The 22,153-nt window shown below is 41.3% G+C and overlaps 1 protein-coding gene across 5 annotated transcripts in view; it reads left to right on the forward strand.

Moving 5' to 3' along the window:
• Nucleotides 1-22,153, forward strand: part of dpf1 (D4, zinc and double PHD fingers family 1) — a 181,374-nt gene that overhangs the window by 81,219 nt on the left and 78,002 nt on the right. For all 5 annotated transcript variants that reach the window (XR_004560015.1, XM_034167881.1, XM_034167880.1 and 2 more), the window contains exons 7-8: nt 4,770-4,848; nt 4,937-5,068. Coding sequence is in view for 4 of the 5 variants with exons in the window: in XM_034167881.1 (XP_034023772.1) it covers nt 4,770-4,848; nt 4,937-5,068 (211 nt within the window). In the remaining variant the exon portion in view is untranslated. The remainder of the gene's footprint in view (nt 1-4,769; nt 4,849-4,936; nt 5,069-22,153) is intronic.

Here is a 22,153-nt window from a genome sequence, read left to right on the forward strand (position 1 = left end):
AGTGGTGGGTGGACTCATTTACATTTTGAGCAAAGCCAATTGAGTCTAATAATAGATTAAATGCAGTGTTGAGGCTGTCATTCTCAGCATCTGTGTGGATGTTAAAATCGCCCACTATAATTATCTTATCTGAGCTAAGCACTAAGTCAGACAAAAGGTCTGAAAATTCACAGAGAAACTCACAGTAACGACCAGGAGGACGATAGATAACAACAAATAAAACTGGTTTTTGGGACTTCCAATTTGGATGGACAAGACTAAGAGTCAAGCTTTCAAATGAATTAAAGCTCTGTCTGGGTTTTTGATTAATTAATAAGCTGGAATGGAAGATTGCTGCTAATCCTCCGCCTCGGCCCGTGCTACGAGCGTTCTGGCAGTTAGTGTGACTCGGGGGGTGTTGACTCATTTAAACTAACATATTCATCCTGCTGTAACCAGGTTTCTGTAAGGCAGAATAAATCAATATGTTGATCAATTATTATATCATTTACTAACAGGGACTTAGAAGAGAGAGACCTAATGTTTAATAGACCACATTTAACTGTTTTAGTCTGTGGTGCAGTTGAAGGTGCTATATTATTTTTTCTTTTTGAATTTTTATGCTTAAATAGATTTTTGCTGGTTATTGGTAGTCTGGGAGCAGGCACCGTCTCTACGGGGATGGGGTAATGAGGGGATGGCAGGGGGAGAGAAGCTGCAGAGAGGTGTGTAAGACTACAACTATACACTGTATAGTACATAGAGGCTGTGTGGGATAGGCATTGGATTATCAATATAGAGATCAGGATTTGATTCCAGGCATATGTTTCATGCTACCTGTCTGTGTTCTTGGAAAACACACTTCAGCTGCATTGTCTCAGTCCACCCAGCTGTAAATGGGCAGCAGTCATGGCTGGAGAAGCAGCCCGCCCTGATCAACAATGAAACAGCAGAGGCTGTGGACGACTTCAAATACCTAGATAATAAACTCTGCTTTGATCAATACATGAAGGACACACAAAAAAGGAGTCATCAAAGACTATGAGTCATCCAGAAACCCGAAGGATTCTGTCATTTCATGCTCTCCGTCACAACATTAACACATATAACTCAAATAGCTGTCAAGATTATAGGTCTCCCCACTCCCAATGTCTGAGAGCTACGGAAATGTGAAGCCATCACATGTAATGCAAAGATAAGAGTACAGGACATCTCACACACACACACACACACACACACACACACACACACACACACACACACACACACACACACACACACACACACACACACACACACACACACACACACACACACACACACACACACACTCAATTGTTACTTTGCCGTAATGCCCTCCACAAGCAGTCACAGGACCCTGAGGTGCAACAGTGTAGCCTTTTCTAAAAGCTTAACGCCCGCAGCTGTTGCATTGTTATTAAGGTAACCCACCGATAATCCAGACAGTGGTGAGAAAGAATTCTCCATATTTTTGTTGTGTAGTTGTGTCAGTTTTGGTGCATGGCTTACCATATGATGTTTTGTCACATTGTACGAGAATTTGAATGTACAGTGATTTGGAATAGAATTTTCCCGCAGGGTCAATAATCTAAACTAAACTAACTAGCTAACTAACTGACATCCCCTCTGGGTGAGTTGTAGATGTTTACTTGCTTCATGCTGTGGTATCTGTGGATAAAACACCAGTCTGGTAGATGTCAGGGCCTGTATAGGTCTCCCCAGGTTGCTGCCATTGTGCAGTTGGACGCTTTTTGAGTGCATGTGTGAATGGGTAAATACGATATGATACGATACACTTTATTGTCCCTTCCGGGTAATTTGTCATGGACTCCAAGAGCTGCACAAATAAAACTGCCATGGCATAGTTATATAACTCATGCATATTGCACATTATACACTTATAGACTTTTGATTTCGGTGTACCCGTGATTATCCAGACCTGGTCAGGATGGGGTTCACCGAGGCCTCAGTGAACCCCACCCTGACCAGGTCCGGATAATCACAGGTACACCGAAATCAAAAGTCTATAACTGCTTTATTATATGGTAAACAAGAAAATTGGGAGTTTGTCAAGCATACTAAAACTGAAAAATCAATCTCACGTTTCAACTCTTTATTATTACTGTCATACTGCACCAACTATCATCCCATCGATCGACTGAAGATGCCTGTTAAGTCTGTGATGAAGAGTCATCAGCCTTGTTTTCTTATAGAGTTCCCATTCGCCTGTCTAGCTTCTGCGTAAAATCGACAGAGTACTCTGTCAAGCATCCGTCTCTCATAAGTTTCAAAGTTGAGCACGTGTCCCTTTTCAGTGACGTACTTGCGAAACAGGTTGGCTGCTGACTGTGTATTTCTGCCGGTGTTCGTCGCATCTTTTTCGTGTAAAATAAATTTTAAGTCAGCGTCGCTAACAGATGCAAACCTGTCTTCTGCCATCTTGTCAACAAACTGACAGCCAAAGTAGGTGTTGCATCGCGTTATCTGATTGGTTGTTATCAATAGAAGGCATCGCTCGATTAGCTAGCGCTACACTGCACACGAGGTGTACTCGGCTCCACCAGCGGTCAATTCGGCTTGTGGTACAGTTCAGAAAGTGGCAAATGGGCCAATCAGGAGTTGGCAAAATCCCATACCATATAATAAAGCTTAATACACACACCTATATTGTGCATCATTACATACCTCATGTATATTACACATGACTTAATACACACACCAATACTGCATGTACCCCTTTTGCACAACAGTCTTGCACAGATAGCTCATTCATATTGCACATATCCCTAATACACATACCAATATTGCACATACCCCTATTGCACAGCCGTCTCCCACATATGGTTAAAAGGAAAATACTGACAGTATAATAAAAGACAATGAATAAATAATACTGAATAGTAATGCCACAATGACATTAATGCACAATCCTACTACCTATCCCAAGAACCATTATTTAAAACTCTAATTAATGTGGGCACGAATGAGTTTTTAAAGCAATTCAGTCTACATTGAGGGACTCCGTATCACCTACCAGATGGTAGGAGTTCATACTCAGGGTAGAGGATATGGGAAGGATCCGACAAAGCTCACTGTGCTTGTTTGAGAACAGACTGTTCATACATGGACTGCAGGGAAGAGTTTTCAGTCCTCCTTACAACTTCACCAGATGAGCAAGCTTAGATTTTAACTGGACAGAGAGATTACCGTACCAAGATGACATCCCATACCAGATAATCCTTTCCAAAACAGCCTGATAAAACAGAAACAAGATGTTCCGATCAACCCCAGACACCCTGAGACTGCACAGACAATATAACCTCTGCTGTAAACGGAAGCATAAATTATTGACATGTTTCCCAGCTAAACTGGTTATCCTAAGTAAATGCCTAGATACCTGTAAAAGCTGACCTGATTGATTTCTTCGTCATGTATTACCAGAGGCAAATGTGAGGCATCATTGTGAAATCGCTTTGAGTATCTGTATCACAATAAAAAAAAAGTGTTGTAGAAATGCAGCACATTTACTACATACTTACATCTAACAACTACCGAACTGCAGAAGAGCTAGTGGACATTGTTCCGGAATTCTCAGTCTGCTGAACAGTATGCGTGTGGCAGACGGCGGTCATATTAATGTGTTTGTGTTTGAATTCACAAGGTGGGTTCAGGGAGTTTCTGTTATTACAAGAGGCTGATTTGTATCAACAAACCAGCAACAAATCAATCCATAACAGTGTATTGAATCAGTTTCAGTTATTTCCAGTTTTTAACATGTGATTGGTTCAGGTGTCTGATAGAGATGTCTTCTTGGTTCCTCCCTTTGGAGGCTTTCACTGCACATCCGGCTGGGAAGAAACACCAGGGAAGAAGCAGAACATGCTGGAGGGATTACACATCCCATCTGTCCTGGAACGCCTTGTGCTCCCCCACCAGCAGGAGCTGGATAATGTCACTGGGCAAAGGGAAGTTTGGCCCCAAATAAAAATCGATGGATGAAATCAAACTCTTTTTGAACATTTGAACATAGTTGAATGTTTTATTTATATTAACCCTGTGTTTTGTGTGTGACTGTGGACAAGATAACTAAAAAATGACAAATTCCTTCAAACCTGGTGGGATTATTGCTTGAGTAGATACCTAGAGGTTATTAGATTGAAGTAGTTTGATCAAAGACCAAGGAAATATATATATATATATATATATATATATATATATATCAACAGCCAAGAGATGGATGAGCACCCGGGGTATATTGATCAACAAAATATTTGTGATTGATTGATATGAAGGTTGGCACGGTGGCTTAGCAGTTAGCACTGATGCCTCACAGCAAGAAGGTTGTGGGATCGCTTCCCGCCCTTTCTGTGTGGAGTTTGCATGTTCTCTCTGTGTTTACGTGGGTTGCCTCCGGGTGCTCCGGCTTCCTCCCACACACAAAGATATCCAGGTTAGGTGGACTGGAAACTTTAAAAATTAATTGTAGATGTGTGTGTGGGTGTGAATGTGTTTGTTTGTGCATATGTGGCCCTGCGACAGACTGGTGTCTTGTCCAGGGTGTACCCTGCCTCACGCCCTATGGCTGCTGGGATAGGCTTCAGCCACCCCGTGACCATTAATTGAAGTAAGTGGGTAGAGAAAGTGGATGGATTGATATGAATGGCTTCATAATGAAGTCACACAGAAGTCATGTGATAAAGTTATACACTGTCAAAAACACTATTACAGACATTTACATGCATTTACTTGTGTGTGTGTGTTCACCGCAGGCCTATGGTGTTGGCGGCATGAGGAAGAGACAAGAACCGCCCACCATTGAAGATAGAGACAAGCCATACGTCTGTGACAGTGAGCCCCTCAACATTTCTTTCGTCTCATGCTGCTGTTTTGTTTGTCAAACTTGCACATACTAACACTGCATTCGGTGTGTGTCCAGTCTGTGGAAAGCGCTATAAGAACCGCCCAGGTCTGAGTTATCATTACACTCACACGCACCTGGCAGACGAGGAGGGTGAAGAAGACTCAGAGCGGCACACGCTACCCTTCCAGCGCAAGAACAACCACAAGCGTAAGTCCATTCAAGTTAAACAGTCATATCATTTCTAAATGGTTTATCAAAATTATCACTTTTCCACTTGTTTGTAGTTGAGTTATCTGGTACCTTCACACAAAAATTATGTCATTAAGGGTTATTGGTGTCATACCCACAGTCCTTAATAATCAGAAGACAGTCGAAACATATTGTTCTTCCTGGAATTTATCTTGCATTTTTTGATTAAGGTAAATCCATTTATAACTAGGCTCAATCTAAAATTCTTCTTGTGAGTCAATCAGTTGGGGTGAGGATCAACAATTGAAGGCATGCCACTGTGTAAGAAACCAGTTGATTGCTCCACCCAGGTTGCCAGTGACTTACTACTCAGAGTGAAGGAGTTTAAGTATCTTGGGGTCTTATTCCTCACTGAGGGTAAAGTGGATTAAGTGACTGACAAGTGGGTTGGGGCGGCTTTAGAATTAATGCTGGTGTTGGTTTGGATTGTGGTAGTAAAGAAGGAACTACCATGTAAGGCAAAGAAACTCTCAATCTCCCACTTTACATTCCATGCCTCCATGGTCATGATATTTAGGTAGCGGCTGAAAGCATCCTAAATGAGTTTGCTTTGCAGGATTAGAATCACCCTTTGGGACAGTGTGAGCTCTGACATCCCAAAGGGACGAGTAGAACTGTTTCTTCTTCCCAGTGAATGTATCCAATTAAAGCAGTGTGGGGATCCAATTAGGATGCCTCCTGTATGCATCTTGTTGGAGAGGTTTTAAGGGCAAGTCCAGGTGTGACAAGTTCATGGTCTATGCCTAGAAAATACGGGAATGCAGTGAGATCTCCCTGGAGGAACTGGAGGACAAGCATGGGGAGAAAGATGTATGAGCTTGAATAAGCAGTTGAAAAACAATGGATGGACCCACATCACTCGCCTTATACTATACAGTACTATATGATTTGTCCTTAATTTGTGTCTACATGGTAGGTAATTATCCAGTGAGAAAGTCACTCAGATAACATGGTATTGAATGAATGAGAGTTCTCACAGAGCTCTAATCATTTGTCTCGTTACCTCAGGGTGTGCAAACTATTATTTAAAGTGGCACATGAGGTATGCCCTCCTCCTTGAGAAATATGACTCGTGATAACATAAACATTTCATTGACTGTTTGACCTGTTGTGACTGATCATTAGGCAGTAAATCAGGCTGACTTTAGTAGGCTCATATAGTGCTGCATTCATAAATGAAATAATGGCTAAAGTCAGCAAGGTTTATCAAGAATTTGCTTAGCTGACCTCTGATTTTGTAAAGTTACTCAAGTTTAGCCATATAGAAACGTGAGGTCATCACATGAGCCATGACTATACCCAGTTTGGTGAAACTGTTATTTGTTCTCAAGTTATCATGTTCACCAAGAATTTCCTAACTTGACCGCTGTCTAATTTCTAACAACTATGTATGTTAAAGGGGAATGCTAGTTTTGTTCATACTGGACTCGATTTTTAGATGTTATGGGTTCATGTTTGAGAATCAGCAGTTTAATCGGTCACATTAGCTATAACAAAGACAAAGACAAAGTGACCGGCTGCCATTCATATTCAGTCACAGGTAACAGCAACAAGAGACATGTGGTTGCTCTGCTGCTAGCTAGGCAAGGTCAAAATAGAAGAGAAGTCCATGTTATGCAAATGCTGAGTGATGCAACACTGCGACTGCCACTCTGAGTGACGGTAACACAACGGCAGCAGGATATACGTTGGTGGTTGTTGTTTTTTTTTTCTATGATATTTTGTAAAAATATCAAATATGTGGATCAGCTCATTACCTTCACAAGGATATTAGAAGGGTCTTGGGGGTATGACCAACCATGTGTTTTGTGGATCTGGAAAAGTGTATGATGCAGTCCGTTGATGTATCCTGTGGGGGGGGGGGGGGGGGGGGGGGCAGAGGTGGGACTATAGGGTACAGAAGCTGCGATCCAGTCTCTATATGACCAAAGTAGGAGTTGTGTCCACATTCTCGGCATTACGTCTGACTTGTTCCTGGTGTGTGTTGGACTGGTGTGTGTTCAGTGGTGGACACAGCTAACCAAAAAGTTAGCTTCGATAACTGCTAATCCGCTAACTGAAAAGTTTATTTTTATATCGCGAAACCGATAAACCGCTAAAAAATTTAGCGGAAGCCGCAGCTAACCGTTAACTTTTAGTATTGACTCTGGTACAAAGTTAGCTATACTGAGAAGCCAGTTTTGAGTTTTAAGCACTGCCGACGCTTCTGAGTAGAATCAAAGGCGATCACAAGCCCAACACAAACAACGAGTCAGCGCTTCTGTCTTTGTGCACCCTGCCCACTGCTGTAAGGAAGAGTCATTTACATTCAACATACACTGACCCAAACATGTGGCACTGTATTGTAAATGCATTTTGGGTCAAAATCCATAGAACACTGTCATCTACTAGATGGGAGTGTGAATAGCATCCAACTATCACACGGTCACTATTCCTTGTGCTGAATCACTCTTAAACAGAATTTTCAGTTTTGCAAATGCCTTTAAAAAAAAATGAAAACATGACATATTTACAAATACACATTTATTTGTAAAAACCAACACACACGTTACTCTAACTTGTTGTTTTGGGGGTTTTTTTTACAAATAAATAAACCAACCAACCAGTGATGGCCTCATTTTCCCATAATGCCTTTTGGCAGCTGTGAGTGTTAATGCTCAAACCTTCAGAATTGGCGCATTACTTTAAAACTAAATGATATGTATGATATTTTCACTTTGTATGAAATGAGTTGGCGTTAATATCGATAAAGTGTTTGGAATTAGTTTGGTTTTAAATCAAACCATAAGTCAAAACTGCATTACTTTTGATGCCTTCTGCCACGTCTGAAGCACTGTATGTTGAATGTAAATTACTATTTTGTTTGTACTAGCCTGGCAGTCAGGCCCTTTCTGCTGGGGTAAGGTTGAACTCAGCTCCTCACAGCTGCCTGAATGCTGCAAAACACATAACAGACAGGAACTAACATGTACGATTTTAGGGTTTACAAATGTTTTACTACCTATGCCAGCAAAAAATGTTAGCAGACTAAAAGTTAGCGTAACTAAGTTTAGAGGAAGCTAATTGATCCGCTGATGATTTTCAATGTTAGCTGAAAAGCTAATCCGCTAACAAAATTAGCGGTTAGCGGAGTAGCGCAACTGTGCCCACCACTGTGTGCGTGTTGCATCTCTGCTTTTTGCATATGATGTGATTCTGTTGGCTTCATCGAGCAGGGAGCTCTGATGCTCACTGAGCAGGTTTGAGGCCGAGTGTGAAGAGATTGGGATGAGAATCAGCACCTTCAAATCTGAGACCATGATCCTCTGTTGGAAAAGGGAGGATTGTCCCCTCTTCATCGAGGGGAGTTATTCCCCCAGGTGGAAGAGTTTAAGTATCTCGGAGTCATGTAAGTTGGAGTGTGAAATTGATAGATGGATTGGGGTGGTGTCTGATGTTTTACGGACGCTGTACTGGAGCCTTGTTGGGAAGGAGGGCCTGAGCCAGAAGGTGAGGTTCTCAATTTACCAGTCGATTTACACTCCTATCCTCACTTATTGTTCTGGAATTTGAGTAATGACCAAAGGAATAAGGTCATGAATATTAGTAGCAGAAATAAGATTCCTCTGCCGGGTATCTGGACTTACAGTCCTGGACAGGGTCAGAAACTCGATTCTCCAGGAGGGACTTGGAGTAGAGCCACTGGTTCTTCAAATGAAAACGAGCCAGCTGAGGTGATTTGAGTGTCTGGTGAGGATGCCCCCCAATCATCTCCCGAGGGAGGTCTTCCAGGTTGGTTTGGGAACACCACAGGATCCGCTGTGAAGAGTTACAGGACTTGACCGAGGATAGGGAAATGTGGGATGAGCTGCTTGGTCTGCTGCCACTGTGAAACTATCATTGTATCGCTAACCAGACATTACTGTGATGGAGGCTAGCAGGAGTTACTGTTTATATAGTCAGTAGACCTCACTCTCCAGCCGCCAGAGCCTGCTGATCAGAGCGCCCACCTCCCACACCGGAGATCTTAAGTTTGCATCCTGAAGGTGGAGCAATGGAGAGTGAAAGTGCACAACACAGAGGTTAAATCAACAAGCTAATTATTGATACAGGAGCATCACCGTGACACACGTTTTACTAAAATAAATCAGTTGATCTTTGGCTCTGTCAAGCGTTCAAGATTGAAGGGAAAGCTGATAGGGACAGTTTTGGATTGCTCTGCTCTCTGCTGATGTATCATTAAACATTGCGCACTGTAACGCCAAGTAACCGTGTTTTCAGATACTGGATGCTGGGTGCATCTGGAAACGTCCATCCATTGACAGTCATCAGCACAGATGACATTTGTAGCTATTTTGACCGTAGGATTACTGTCAGTGTTTTTAGTCATTCCTGTACAATTAGGTTTTATCATGCAGCCAGTGACCATATTTCCAATACGGCACGGTACAATGTTGTAAATGTGGATATAGATTGCATCATTCCTTGTGGGACTGTTCCCTTATGTTTAACTCCTGGACTTTATCAGTTTGTTGCTTAGATTTGGTGAAGCTGCAGTGTAGATTGTTTCTGCATAAAGCTCAGTGGTTTGAACTCATCCCTATGACTGCAGTTAACACGTTGCTACAAAGGTTCTGCTAATGCAACACAGGTGCTGCTGGATGGCAGTAAGCCTCTGTGGAGAACATATTCCATTTTGCTGCGGTTTCTATGAAGGGGTCATGAATCAGACCCCAAACCTCCAGTCCTGTCAGCTGCAACATCCACAGTAAGCAAATCGCTTGTTCTCTTTGTTTCTCTGTGGCAATTTATTTTCACCCCAACGGGCCTGTTTTCTATCAGCGTGCGGTTTATGTTTGGTGTTGTGTTCTGTCTACATGCTTTGTTTGTTTTTGAACACTTCTTTTAAGAACAATAGCATGCATTTATCCTGCGGGAGATTATGTTTTAGTCAGCAGTCGGCAGTTAAATGGCTGCAGTTGTTTGCACTGAGAAACCCCAAGAGAAACAACACTGGACATTGGAAAATGGAGAACAGACAATTCAACTGTTTCCTTTGTTCTGCTCAGTCTTAAAACAAGTAATTTCCTTGAAATAGAACACAGATAAACACATGTATCTACATTATTTACTTTACACAAGCTCAGAACAGCAGCGTCCACAGTGAAACTATGCTGGCGTTTTTAAAAAATTGGGTTGTCTGACAGAACGGTCTGGTCGAGTATATATTTGTGTGTTTGTGGCCGTGTCTTATTGGGGTTGGTGGGGGGGTGAGGGGTGTTAGAGACGAGCGGTTTGAATCGTTTATTATCCCCCTCCACTCCCACCCAACAAGTCAGTAATCACGTGTACGCATGCGTGCGCGCACACACTGCAAATTCACAAAAAGCAATCTCCTCTGCTGAAGCTGAGCCTTATTGGTCGGTCTGTGAGCGCCATGGCACACGCACACGTGCACAGAAATGTGTGAGTTTGCCACCCCATATGTAATAATGTTAATACGGCTCCCCAGTATGAAAGCAAGCCTGCATGCATAATTCATGCTATATTCCGGCTCCCAAAACTGTCTAGACGCAATATATGCGCACCACTGCTGCCACCGCCATGGCACAAGTGTGCGCAGAAAACACACAAACTTATCACTGCAACTATAAAACTCTCACAGCCACCTCCAGCTCTCTGCACCTCTCCTTGTTTTCCCATCAGTGTGATAAATGACAGATTATTCCACCAGGAGATGAGATTTTCTTTCTCTGCTCTCTCTGTCCATTTTTCACTGTTTACCTCTTCTCTTCCATCCTCATCTGAACCCTCCTCTGCCACTTGCTGCTGTTTTCCATCCTTTGTGTTTTTCTCTTCATCCATCCTCTTGCTTTTTATTTATTTATTTATTTTTTGTTTCTTTTGTTTTCCCGCCATCATCAGTCCCAATAACCAGCAGCCACGAGCACCTCAAACCTCCCAGTATGTGTGGATCCCAGCCGATACTCTGTTTACCCAAAATCACCATTAAAATTCATGACTTTTTTTTTTCTTTTTTGACTTATTTTCCTTCAAATGGGAGTGGAAGAGGTTTGAGGTGAGTGGGGTGGGGGTATTGACATGATGGTGCATTGGGGTGGGGAGTTATGGGAGGATGAGGAGGATGAGGAGAGGAGGAGCGGACAGGGATGAAATGGGGGGGGGGGGGGGTGTTGACTTTAGAGGTCGGCCCTGCAGTCTACACCTGAAAATTGGTTTGGGGGGGGGGGGGGGGGAGCAATGTGTGGGTATTTGATAAGAGAGAAATTAAAACAGAGTGAAAAGTGAATTTGTGAAACGGTTGATAGATAGATTGGAAGAACGACAAAGTGAGAATCGGGAAAGCGAGCAAGAGGATCTTTGTCATTAAATTCCTCTCAATAAAGAGATTCGGAGGCCACTTTGTCTGAACAGACAGACGGTTCTGTGCCGCCAAGCAGCACGGATGCTGTGTGTGTGTGAGCGCGAAACACGCGCTCCTACTGTATGTTTCTTTTGGTGTGCGTCAGTATTCACACGTGCGGCTGTGTGGCGTGAACGCGCTGTATGGCCAGCCATGCCAAACTTTGTGCTCGTGTGCGTGTGGTGTAATTGAGTCCTTTGAAGGTCAGAATCCCTCTGTTCCTGCACAAGCCATTGTTGTTTTTCGCCCCTTTTTTCGTTCCACTTTTTACCTCATGCTTCAAAATGGCCTCCCTCGTCTTTTTCCCGCTGTCTGCAGATAAATGAATGAAGGATGAATTTTGATCAAACGACTTGCGTATGAGACAATGCTGAAAGCAAAAATGGCCACCGCCCACTCACCGTCTATTGTCACTACAATATTTGCACCACTGCCTCTGTTCTCTCTGCATTTGTCATTCACCCCCCCACGATCCATCTGTCTTTCTCTGCCTAAGTAAGAGCATATGGAAAAAGGTGTGGCAGGATTCAGCTCTGTGGTTTTACATTTTAGTTTGTTTTTAGAGCCTGAAAAGACAAAAATAGTTGTCTCGCAAATTTCATTCAGACTTTACAAATATAACTACATTGTGTTTGCAAGCTTGCTAATAGTGAATTGTGCCTCCTTTGTACAAATATACTCTTTTTTTTTTGTAAAACCACTAACTGAATGACAAGCTCCTGGTTAACACATATAAACTAGACATACTGTTTTCTTCCAAACAAGCCAAACAAACTAGTTACATGCTAGTTAGCCATCTAGTTTAGTGGCCTTGTACTGATGAGGCTAGGATAGCTGGCTTGCTATTTAGCATGCTACTTTAATTGCCAGCACTTAGGTGAAAAGAATGCATGAGTATCATCCACTTTTGTCTTATTTTTGACTGTAAAATGTGTGAAATTGTGAAAATGTAATGTGGGGATATAAAGTAGAACAGGAACGGCAAACTCTAATTAGATAATGAACGGAACATGAGGCTGGGAATGATTTCAAAAGTTAGATATCACCTGAATTTCATATTTAAAGGCTGCAGCCAGTGCAGGGTCTGTACATGTATTAGCACATACATGTCATTGACTGTTGGAATGCTGACACTCACCGAAGGTCCCCCCTAAAAATAGATCCACCCTGCCTTCACTGCACATGCATCATTTGGAGCATCAGCAGCGATTCACCGATTATCACTTCGTTTCTGATTAAAACTGCACTCCAGATGATGAGGGAACCTCCTTCATCATCTATCTCAGCGACATATATCTGAAGCTTTTGTACAACAATCATTTCCACATAAATTTAGCATTATTTCATAATAAAGTACGTCTGAGTCTGACGTGCTGCTGCGCCTACGTCATTTCGGAGTGTTGGTAGCAATTCAATGATTATTGCCTTATTTCTGCTTAAAACTGACTTTAGAATAGTTTAAGAGATTTTAATTTGTCATCTGATGGTTAATAATCACATTATTCCCTTTGATCGCTTTGGGTGTAGAAAGTCAGACTCAGAGTCAGTCTCAGATGCATGGGCGGTGAAGGCAGGGTGGACCAATTTTTAGATGAGACCGTTCAGTTGGCAACACTGGGAACTTCCCACTAGTCCTTGGGTCCACTAGTCCTAGTCCTATATTAAGGAGAACATACTGATGTTGTTTTTATATTTATAGTAGGCTATATGTTGCTCTAAAGTTGGTTAAATAATGTTACAAAAGTTTGAAAATTAAGAAAAACCCATTTAATTATGGTGAATTACCATTATTTGTTGATTTTCAATTCAACAGATTTATAGACTACAATACAATTAAAGGTGATTAATTGTGTATGTCAACAGAAGCATATGTTTTGTTTTTATAAATTGAGCAAAACTGGTTCTGTTTTTTTAGCTATTTGAAAGTATTACATTTATTTGTGAATTTTAAAATCAGTTTGGGGTTGTAACGTACACCATAAAATAATATAAAGAGGTTAGGACCATTGGATGCTAGGACCAGTGGACCCTAGTAGACCTTCCCCAGAATACCAGGAGCACATCTGAAAGCCCACTTTCTTTTTCTTACCTTTCCTTTAGCACAAACTACACATTAAGTCTTTAATTCTGACATGATTGTGAACAGTGTTCTTGAGTCAAAAAGAATACGATAGGATTCCTGTAGGATTTCATTTTCCTTCAGGAATTTCTATAATTAAAAATCCTGTAGAATTCCTATACAAACTTCTTTAAGAAACAATCTTATAGGATTTCAATAGGACCTTTTAGAGAGGTCCTATGTGAATTCCTGTAGGACCTTTTGGAGGAGTCTATAGGAATTCCTGTAAAGAAAGTCCATTGGGATTGCAGTAAGAAGTACCATTGGATGCAAATGCCACATTTTGTTATGTGACAGCCTTATTCCAAAGTGAAGTAAATTCATTTTTTTCATCAAAATTCTACTCACAACACCCCATAATGACAACATAAAAAAGCTAAGAAATCACTTGTATATAAGTATTCACACCCTTTGCTCAATACTTTGTTGATGCTCAGTTGGCAGCAATTACAGCCTCAAATCTTCTTGAATATGATGTCACAAGCTTGGTGCACCTATCTTTGGGCAGTTTTGTCCATTACTCTTTGCAACACCTCTCAAGCTCCATCAGGTTGGATGGGAAATGTTGGTGCACATCCATGTGATTTCTTAGTGTTTTAACAAAAATCTGGAAAGAAAAACTTCTTGCATTGTCATTATGTGGTCTTGTGTGTAGAATTTTAAGGGGGAAAATCTATTTAATCCGTTTGGAATAAAGCTGTAACATAACAAAATGTGGAAAAAGTGAAGCGCTGCGAATACTTTCGCGATGCACTGTATAAATATGTTCATTTGAGTCACATCCATAATTAACTGGACAATTTTTGTAATTTTCTCTCTGTACACCACGGCAGTGAAGTTGAAATGAAACAATCAAGATGTGGTTGTAGTGCAGAATTTCAGGTTTAGTTCAAGGAGTTTAACAAAATTATCACATTATCCAGTGAGTGAGGAATTTCAGACATTTTTAGTCAGAGTCCCTCCATTTTTAAAGCTCAAAGTTGGACAAAATAAACATAAGGATTATTTTTCATACAAATCATCACTTTTGTATGCCTTCTAGCAAACTGTAGGTGAAATTTCATGTATTCTTTAAAATAAAAAAAAATAATTCTGTGTGAAGTTATTTGGGATGCAACAGGGAAATGCATTTTTTTTTTTTTGCATTATCATGATCATATGTGTGCCAAAATCTTTGTGCACATGCAGAGCAATTAAAAAAATACTGAACCAAAAAAAAAAAACAAAAAAAAAAAACTTCTAGTCCTCACTTTCAGAAAGAAATCCATTGTAATGTAAATTTTTTAAATGGCTTTTATCATCTTTAAAGTCACCTCAACCCTTTTGGCATGTACTGAACAGTGCTGCTGACGGACAATATGCTCATATAATTCACATTTCTGCATATAAGGACAGCAAATATGGAAACAACTATGAGCTGAATTATTTTTCTGAATGTGTTCTGAACTTTTTATGTCCATGCAAATCTTCCTGAGCTTTTAATTGGTTGGTTGTTGCCTCCTTTACACAGCGCAGGAAAGGAAAGGAAATGACTGTTGCCTAGCAATCTGGTTGCCATAGATACAGCCAGGGCTCCCTCCTAAAGAGTACTCTGTTATGTACATTGAAAAGAGATGGCAGGGGAAGGAGCTGGGAGAGATATGGAGAGAGGTGAAAGAGGAGAGAGAAAGAGAGTGAAGAGGAAGAGAAGCGTGACATGGAAGAAGAGGGAATCGGAGAGAAGAGCGGAAGAAGTTGGAGTATCGGAGTAAGAGACAGAGGGGAGCAGAGGTGGGGGGGGGGGTGTGTGTGCAGAGGAGTTCATTAAAAATAACATAAAGAATGGGAGGACAGAGGGAGAGCGAGACAACAGACAAAGAGAGAACCAGAGCAAGAAGCAGAGCATTAACACAAAAGTGGAAAGAAAAAAAATTCTCCTTGTGATTCATCATATAGATTCCCCCAGACAGAAGGCAGGGTGAGACCGGAGTCTGCTTCATTTGGTATTCTGTCTTAAGACGTGGTGCTGTGGCTTTCTGCCTGCTTGGTTTGTGGTTCCTCAGTTTTCTTGGCTGTGTTTAGATTGCCCCCCATTTCCCCTACACACATGCGTGCACATACCCACCTTTTGCTTTCATTCTACTTATTGCCTGATTCTCTGACAACAATCTAATATTCTTTTCTCTTTCATTCGGTGCCCTGCTTGGTTTGATTGGGAGAAATGACCAGAAATTCACGTGCTACAACATTTTTGTTTTGTTCTTTTTGATCATTTCCGCTGCAGCAGTATTTTGGATATTATGATATGAGGGTTTCATGGTGAAGAGTTTTCTGAGCCAAGAGACAGACCTCTGATTTTTAACAATCAACTTCCATTCTGACGTCACGCACACTGTTAAAAAAGAACTTTTTTCTTTTGCTTTTTGAGTTGTGTTGCTGTCTTCAAGCATTCAAGTTAGCACCAGAAATTTCTTCATAGAGGATTTCTGTAGTTCTATTCCAACATGTTTTACACTGAAGAAAAATTAAATTCTAATATCTTTGACTGGTGATATTCATATTAATGAAGTCTGTCTCAATTATGTTAACAAGCTGGCGCAAATATTACTTAAGGTAATGGCAAAGGCTATACGCCCAACCGTTGGGCAGATAAGTCATACACTGAATGTTACATGGCCTCCCCTATTGCTCCCAATGTGTAGTGAGTGCCTTGTATGGCAGCACCCTGACATCGGGGTGAATGTGAGGCATAATTGTAAAGTGCTTTGACCGTCTGATGCAGATGGAAAAGCGCTATATAAATGCAGTCCATTTACCATTTACAACCGTTGGGCAGATAAATACAGTGTCTCATCACTCAACCATTATCGTGTATTTGACACATTTTGTGCATCTAAACTACGTTTTTACACCACTTTTTAAGGCTGTATTGTGGCCTATGTTTGACACATTTAATGGCGCCGTCTTTAATTACTGCGAAAACACCGCAGTGGATGAAAACAGACAAACTTCATAAGCATTTTGAACGGAAGCCTGTTAACAACGACCAAACAGTTTTTGAACAAAATGCTGATTGTTGGCTGTAAGATGGTGTTAGTTTGACACAGTTTCGTGGGTGTGATGAGCCAGACAGAACCGCTTTAGATCACAGCCCCTCCGCGGGGTGTGAACCCTCCTGCAGCCGGCGAAAAAATATCCGGCTTTTTTCCGTCCCAGAAGTGAGCTTACAAGTGCGCTCATTGGTCGGTTGTGGTTGGGCATGTTGAACCAACGGTTGGGCGTATAGCCACCTCCTAAGTTAATATGGTTCAGCTTAAGCCATTATTTAAGCACTTATGTTGGTCCGAAATTCTCTCTCTCTCTCTCTCTCTCTCTCTCTCTCTCTCTCTCTCTCTCTCTCTCTCTCTCTCTTAGTGTAGATGTGGTCTGTGAAGTTCTATGGGAGGTATAAAGTGATGTGAGACTGAAAATTAAAGCTCTTCAGACAGGTGGAATTCCTATTTTAACCTGATGTGCATAAATTGGAAACCTACCCGGTGATAATTATATCCATTCCAAAATTAATTAGACCAGAACAAATGGAAATAGAGAGACTCATCCTCTGCCCAGAGTGGGATGTTCCACTAAAACAACAAGAGCAGCAATGTAGAAGAAATTAATTTGATTGGAACAGCAAACATACTTTTTATTTGACTAATACAAATGAATCTCTTGCTCTACATTCCTATTTTTGCCATCTAAAATGACAATTTTCATGTAGTCTAAACTTACTGGTCCACACTTTGTGCATTTTCCTATGTGACACCTTGCTGCATATCCAGGAGATAACAAATGGCTGTTATAAACGAGTGAGAGACATAACAAAGAGAGAGAGAGAGCAAATAGTGAGAGTGTGTCCGCGAGCATAGCTCAGCACGTCTCGGTTCCTCCTCAGAACCAAGTGGATCTCTGAAGACCTTTACTGAATGCACGTTATTTTGTCTGGAACAGCAGCAGGTGTCCACTGGATAATTCCAGCCCAGGCTGTACAGTCAGCAGTACAAGTATCTCAGTGTTTTGTCACATGTTCCCGAAACAAGGCACTTGCAGATTGACTTTTTGTTCCAAATATAACTCAAGAAAAGGTTACATCACACTGTCACAGGACTACAATGTCACGTTCATATAACAGTACATTTACAAAAACAGTATCTAACAGTGACAAGGGGTGGGATGACCTCATAACTCCACGATTCCATACGTATCACGAATCACATCGCGATACGTTACATATTGTGATACATGATTGCTTTGCTGTCCACACTAATGATGTAGAAAGTAATGTGCGGTGAATGTTGAACTTTCAAGAAACAAATTATTCTGAAGTATAAAATGTAATCCTTGATGTTATCTGTTTCCTATTTTCAGAGTTAGCTGTCACTAGAGGGCGTTAGGGTGCTGCCCCCTCAAAATTTTGAGAAACGAAAATCTTATAGGCTGTACATATACTGGACAAAGCCTGCATGAAGTCACCCATAGGTTTTCTATAGAGACCCGGTGTTGCCGACCGAATGGTTCCCCCTAAAAATCTGCCCCCCCTGCCTTCAATGCGCCGTCGTCATTTCAGAGCGTCAGTAACAATTCACCAATTATGGCCTCGTTCTCCTTAAAATGGGCTCGTTTCTGCTTAAAACTGACTTTAGAATGATTTAAGACCTTTTACTTTGTCATCTGATGGTTAATAATCACATTATTCCCTTTGATCGCTTTGGGTGAAGAGTCTCAGTCTCAGATGTGCTGCTGTGGTCCAAATGAAGCATGTACAGTGACGGCAGACCAATTTTTAGGGGGAACCATTCGGCATTTCATTGTATATATGTATATGTACGACAATAAAGGCTCTATTCTATTCTATTCTATTCTATTCTATTCTGTCTTATTAAATCATGTAGCTGATGATGTAATCATGTTGCTGATGTAACACTATTTTCAATCAGAACATATATACTCACTGCAGAGTCAAAAAACTGGCTGTCTATTAATATTAAACACCAGAACTTGAACATTTCTATCAAGTTTTCATGGAACAAAAGCAGATGAACAAACTACATTTAAACCCTTCACAAATTTGTATTAGCACATGGCTACTGTGTTTGTACCTTGACAGCAAGTGAATTTGTTTTTTGAGTGTATGTATTGATATGTAATTTCTATACACGTGATTTATGATGTGCTACAGTGTCTGAATGCACGTGTGATTTATTTGCCTTTGTGTTTGTTCACCGAACGTGCACATATCAGCAGCCTGCAGAGCCTGATGGATTGTGCATGCACGTGTGTCTCTGCGGGTCAGTGTGATTACAAAGCAGCCATAGATCAAGTTTTATTATGCACCAAAACTGCAGCTGTCTGCTTTACTTTGCAATGTCATCTCTGCGCCCAGGCTCACAACGCACACACGTATATCCAGACCCACAATGCATTGGGAGTTACGCAACCTGCTGACTGGACATGGCTTAAAGTAGTACCCATCTGTATATGATGGGTGGGGTAGATCAGCTTCCAGAAAGGAGAATGAGCAGAATTGGGGAAGAAGGAAAAAAGTGAGACCAGAGGTTGTTACTGGTGCAGGCATCAGTGTGACAACAGATGGATTGCAGGAAAGGCTTCCAATTTCCTCTTTGAGAGTAAAGTGCAAAAAAATTGAAAAAAGATAGTGAGACTGAATAAGGAAATGGAAGCCAAAAAAAAAAAAAAAGAAGCACAATGAAGCGCAGAGAAACGATCGAATTGGAGATGGAGGGAACAGCAGCAGTAATGAGAATGCATGAAAGTGCAAAGAGGAAGAGCGAGGAAGAGGATGGGAGAGACAGAAAGAAAATGAAGGGGACAAAAAGGAAGCCAGTGACTTTTCATCTGTGACTGACAGTTTCCATCTGTCTGCATTTCTGCAAGAAAAGAAAAAAAAGATCATGTCTCCTTGAGCATTTGGGTTTTCAAATATGTGTATATGCACGTATGTGCTTTTGGTTGGTGATGTGCCTTTGTTTCATCATAAAGCAATAGATCATGACTGTAGGTACGTGTGTGTGGCTGGACACAAGGACTCTCATTCATCACATTAAAAAGAGCGAGTGGGGGAAGGGGATGAGAGTGGACGACAAAAAGTTATTATGCAAAGGCTTGGTTGTAAATCTTTGTGTGTGTGTGTGTGTGTGTGTGTGTTACTCCTGAGACGCTCTCCTCATTAAGCAGTGCAGCGACAGGAGTGCCGAGTGTGTGTTTTCACACACCGCTGCTCTGATACAACAGAGCCACTTTTTTGGCTCCCTCCTTTTTACCCTTTTGTGCTTTCTCGTCTGCCTCTTCCTCTGTTTTCACCTTTTCTTTGTTCTCCAAATCCTGTCCTCCATCCTCCGATTTTCTCCTCTTCCTCTACTTTTTTACAGTATGAAATCCAGGCTCCAGTTTGCTCAAAGGCACACAGGGAGATGTAACTTTTGTGAAATTACAGTGGACAAACTGCACGAAGATTGCATTCAACTTTAATATTCTAAAATAAAGACTTTGCTATTGTGCAAATATATGAACCTAATGGTGTGCAGAATCACTCAGAACTAATGAACCCATTTTCATATATCTCAGTAAAAATGGTGAGCATAATCTGAAATAGAACCATTAAACTTTGAGCCGAATAGAAAAAAAAATATATATATGGGCACTGCAGGACATCCAGTAGAGAGCCCCCTGGTGGGCCGCAGAAGTAGTGCAGGTGGGCCAGGAGATGTTCTTAAAAATGAGCATCTTTTATCTTCAGTTTTGTACTATAGATAGATAGATGGAGAGATAGATGTTTGAAGTGGGCCCCAGGCATTCTCTGATGCAGATGCTCAAAACACTTAAAAAAAAAAAAATCAATTTTATTTATATAGCGCCAAATCACAACAAACAGTCGCCCCAAGGCGCTTTATGTTGTAAGGCAAAAGCTATACAATAATTACAGAAAAACCCCAATGGTCAAAACGACCCCCTATGAGCAAGCACTTGGCGACAGTGGGAAGGAAAACTCCCTTTTAACAGGAAGAAACCTCCAGCAGAACCAGGCTCAGGGAGGGGCAGTCTTCTGCTCGGATTGGTTGGGGCTGAGGGGAGAGAATCAGGAAAAAGACATGCTGTGGAAGAGAGCAGAGATCCATCACTAATGATTAAATGCAGAGTGGTGCATACAGAGCAAAAAGAGGTGAATAAAAAGAAACACTGGGTGCATCATGGGAAACCCCCCAGCAGTCTAAGTCTATAGCAGCATAATTAAGGGATGGTTCAGGGTCACCTGATCCAGCCCTAACTATAAGCTTTTTCAAAAAGGAAAGTTTTAAGATTAATCTTAAAAGTAGAGAGGGTGTCTGTCTCCCTAATCTGAATTTGGAGCTGGTTCCAGAGGAGAGGAGCCTGAAAGCTGAAGGCTCTGCCTCCCATTCTACTCTTACAAACCCTAGGAACTACAAGTAAGCCTGCAGTCTGAGAGCGAAGCGCTCTATTGGGGTGATATGGTACTATGAGGTCCCTAAGATAAGATGGGACCTGATTATTCAAAACCTTATAAGTAAGAAGAAGAATTTTAAATTCTATTCTGGAATTAACAGGGAGCCAATGAAGATGATGCTTCACATTTACCCATTCACATACTATCACCAGGGAGGTGCCAAGCCAGGTGCTAAATGTAGAGTGCTATAGAGTGCTAGATGGGGATCCTCAAGTCCCAAGCCCTCTTCCCTGCTCCAGTCCTGTTGGAATATGACAAAACATGAAAAAAATGCAACTTCTACCAAATTCAAGAGTCTGTATAAATGCCCTAAATTACCTTTTGCACATTAATATTGCAACCAACAACAATTTTCCACATAAAGGTTTGGTGGCTTAATGGTGTCGTGCAGAGTGAAGCAACGCTCCCTCTGTGCACTGAGCTTTTCATCCCTATTTTTACATTCAGTTTGAGCACGCAGTTAGTGCATGTGATGTGATGTGAAGAGACAGCAGTAAGCACTACTGACCATATAGCTGTTGAATAGAAATATGGCCAAAAATGGCAATTAGAGGCTAAAAATGCCATTGACGAAGAACGTAGCAGGACTACAATCCATATTCATCGGGCTTTCCCCACATTGAGAACTTCTCTTCAAAATTGAATTGTCCTATAAATAGATCCTCCATTATTTGCAGTTGATAACAGCGAAAAGCACATTTTCACAGGTTCTGTTGGTGATAAATAAATCCATGTTAATAGTGATGCCGCAAACATAAATAAGGAATGTGGACAGAATGTCTGTATGGTACGTGGTTGTAATTGAGAACTTTTGAGCCTGACCCAGAAAAAGTAGGGTGTGGTTCTCCATCTTTTGCATTCTGAGAAACCAACATTTCTCAAAATTGCACCCAGTGAGTCAAAACATCACACATTCTTGAGAAATGTTGGTTTCTCAGAATGCAAAAGATGGAGAACCACACCATACTCTACCCCACACCCTTAAAAACTGACATTTTTGTTGAGCCACAGCACAAATAC

The sequence above is a fragment of the Thalassophryne amazonica genome, chromosome 4 (genome assembly GCF_902500255.1).
Source record: "Thalassophryne amazonica chromosome 4, fThaAma1.1, whole genome shotgun sequence".
Taxonomy (NCBI): domain Eukaryota; kingdom Metazoa; phylum Chordata; class Actinopteri; order Batrachoidiformes; family Batrachoididae; genus Thalassophryne; species Thalassophryne amazonica.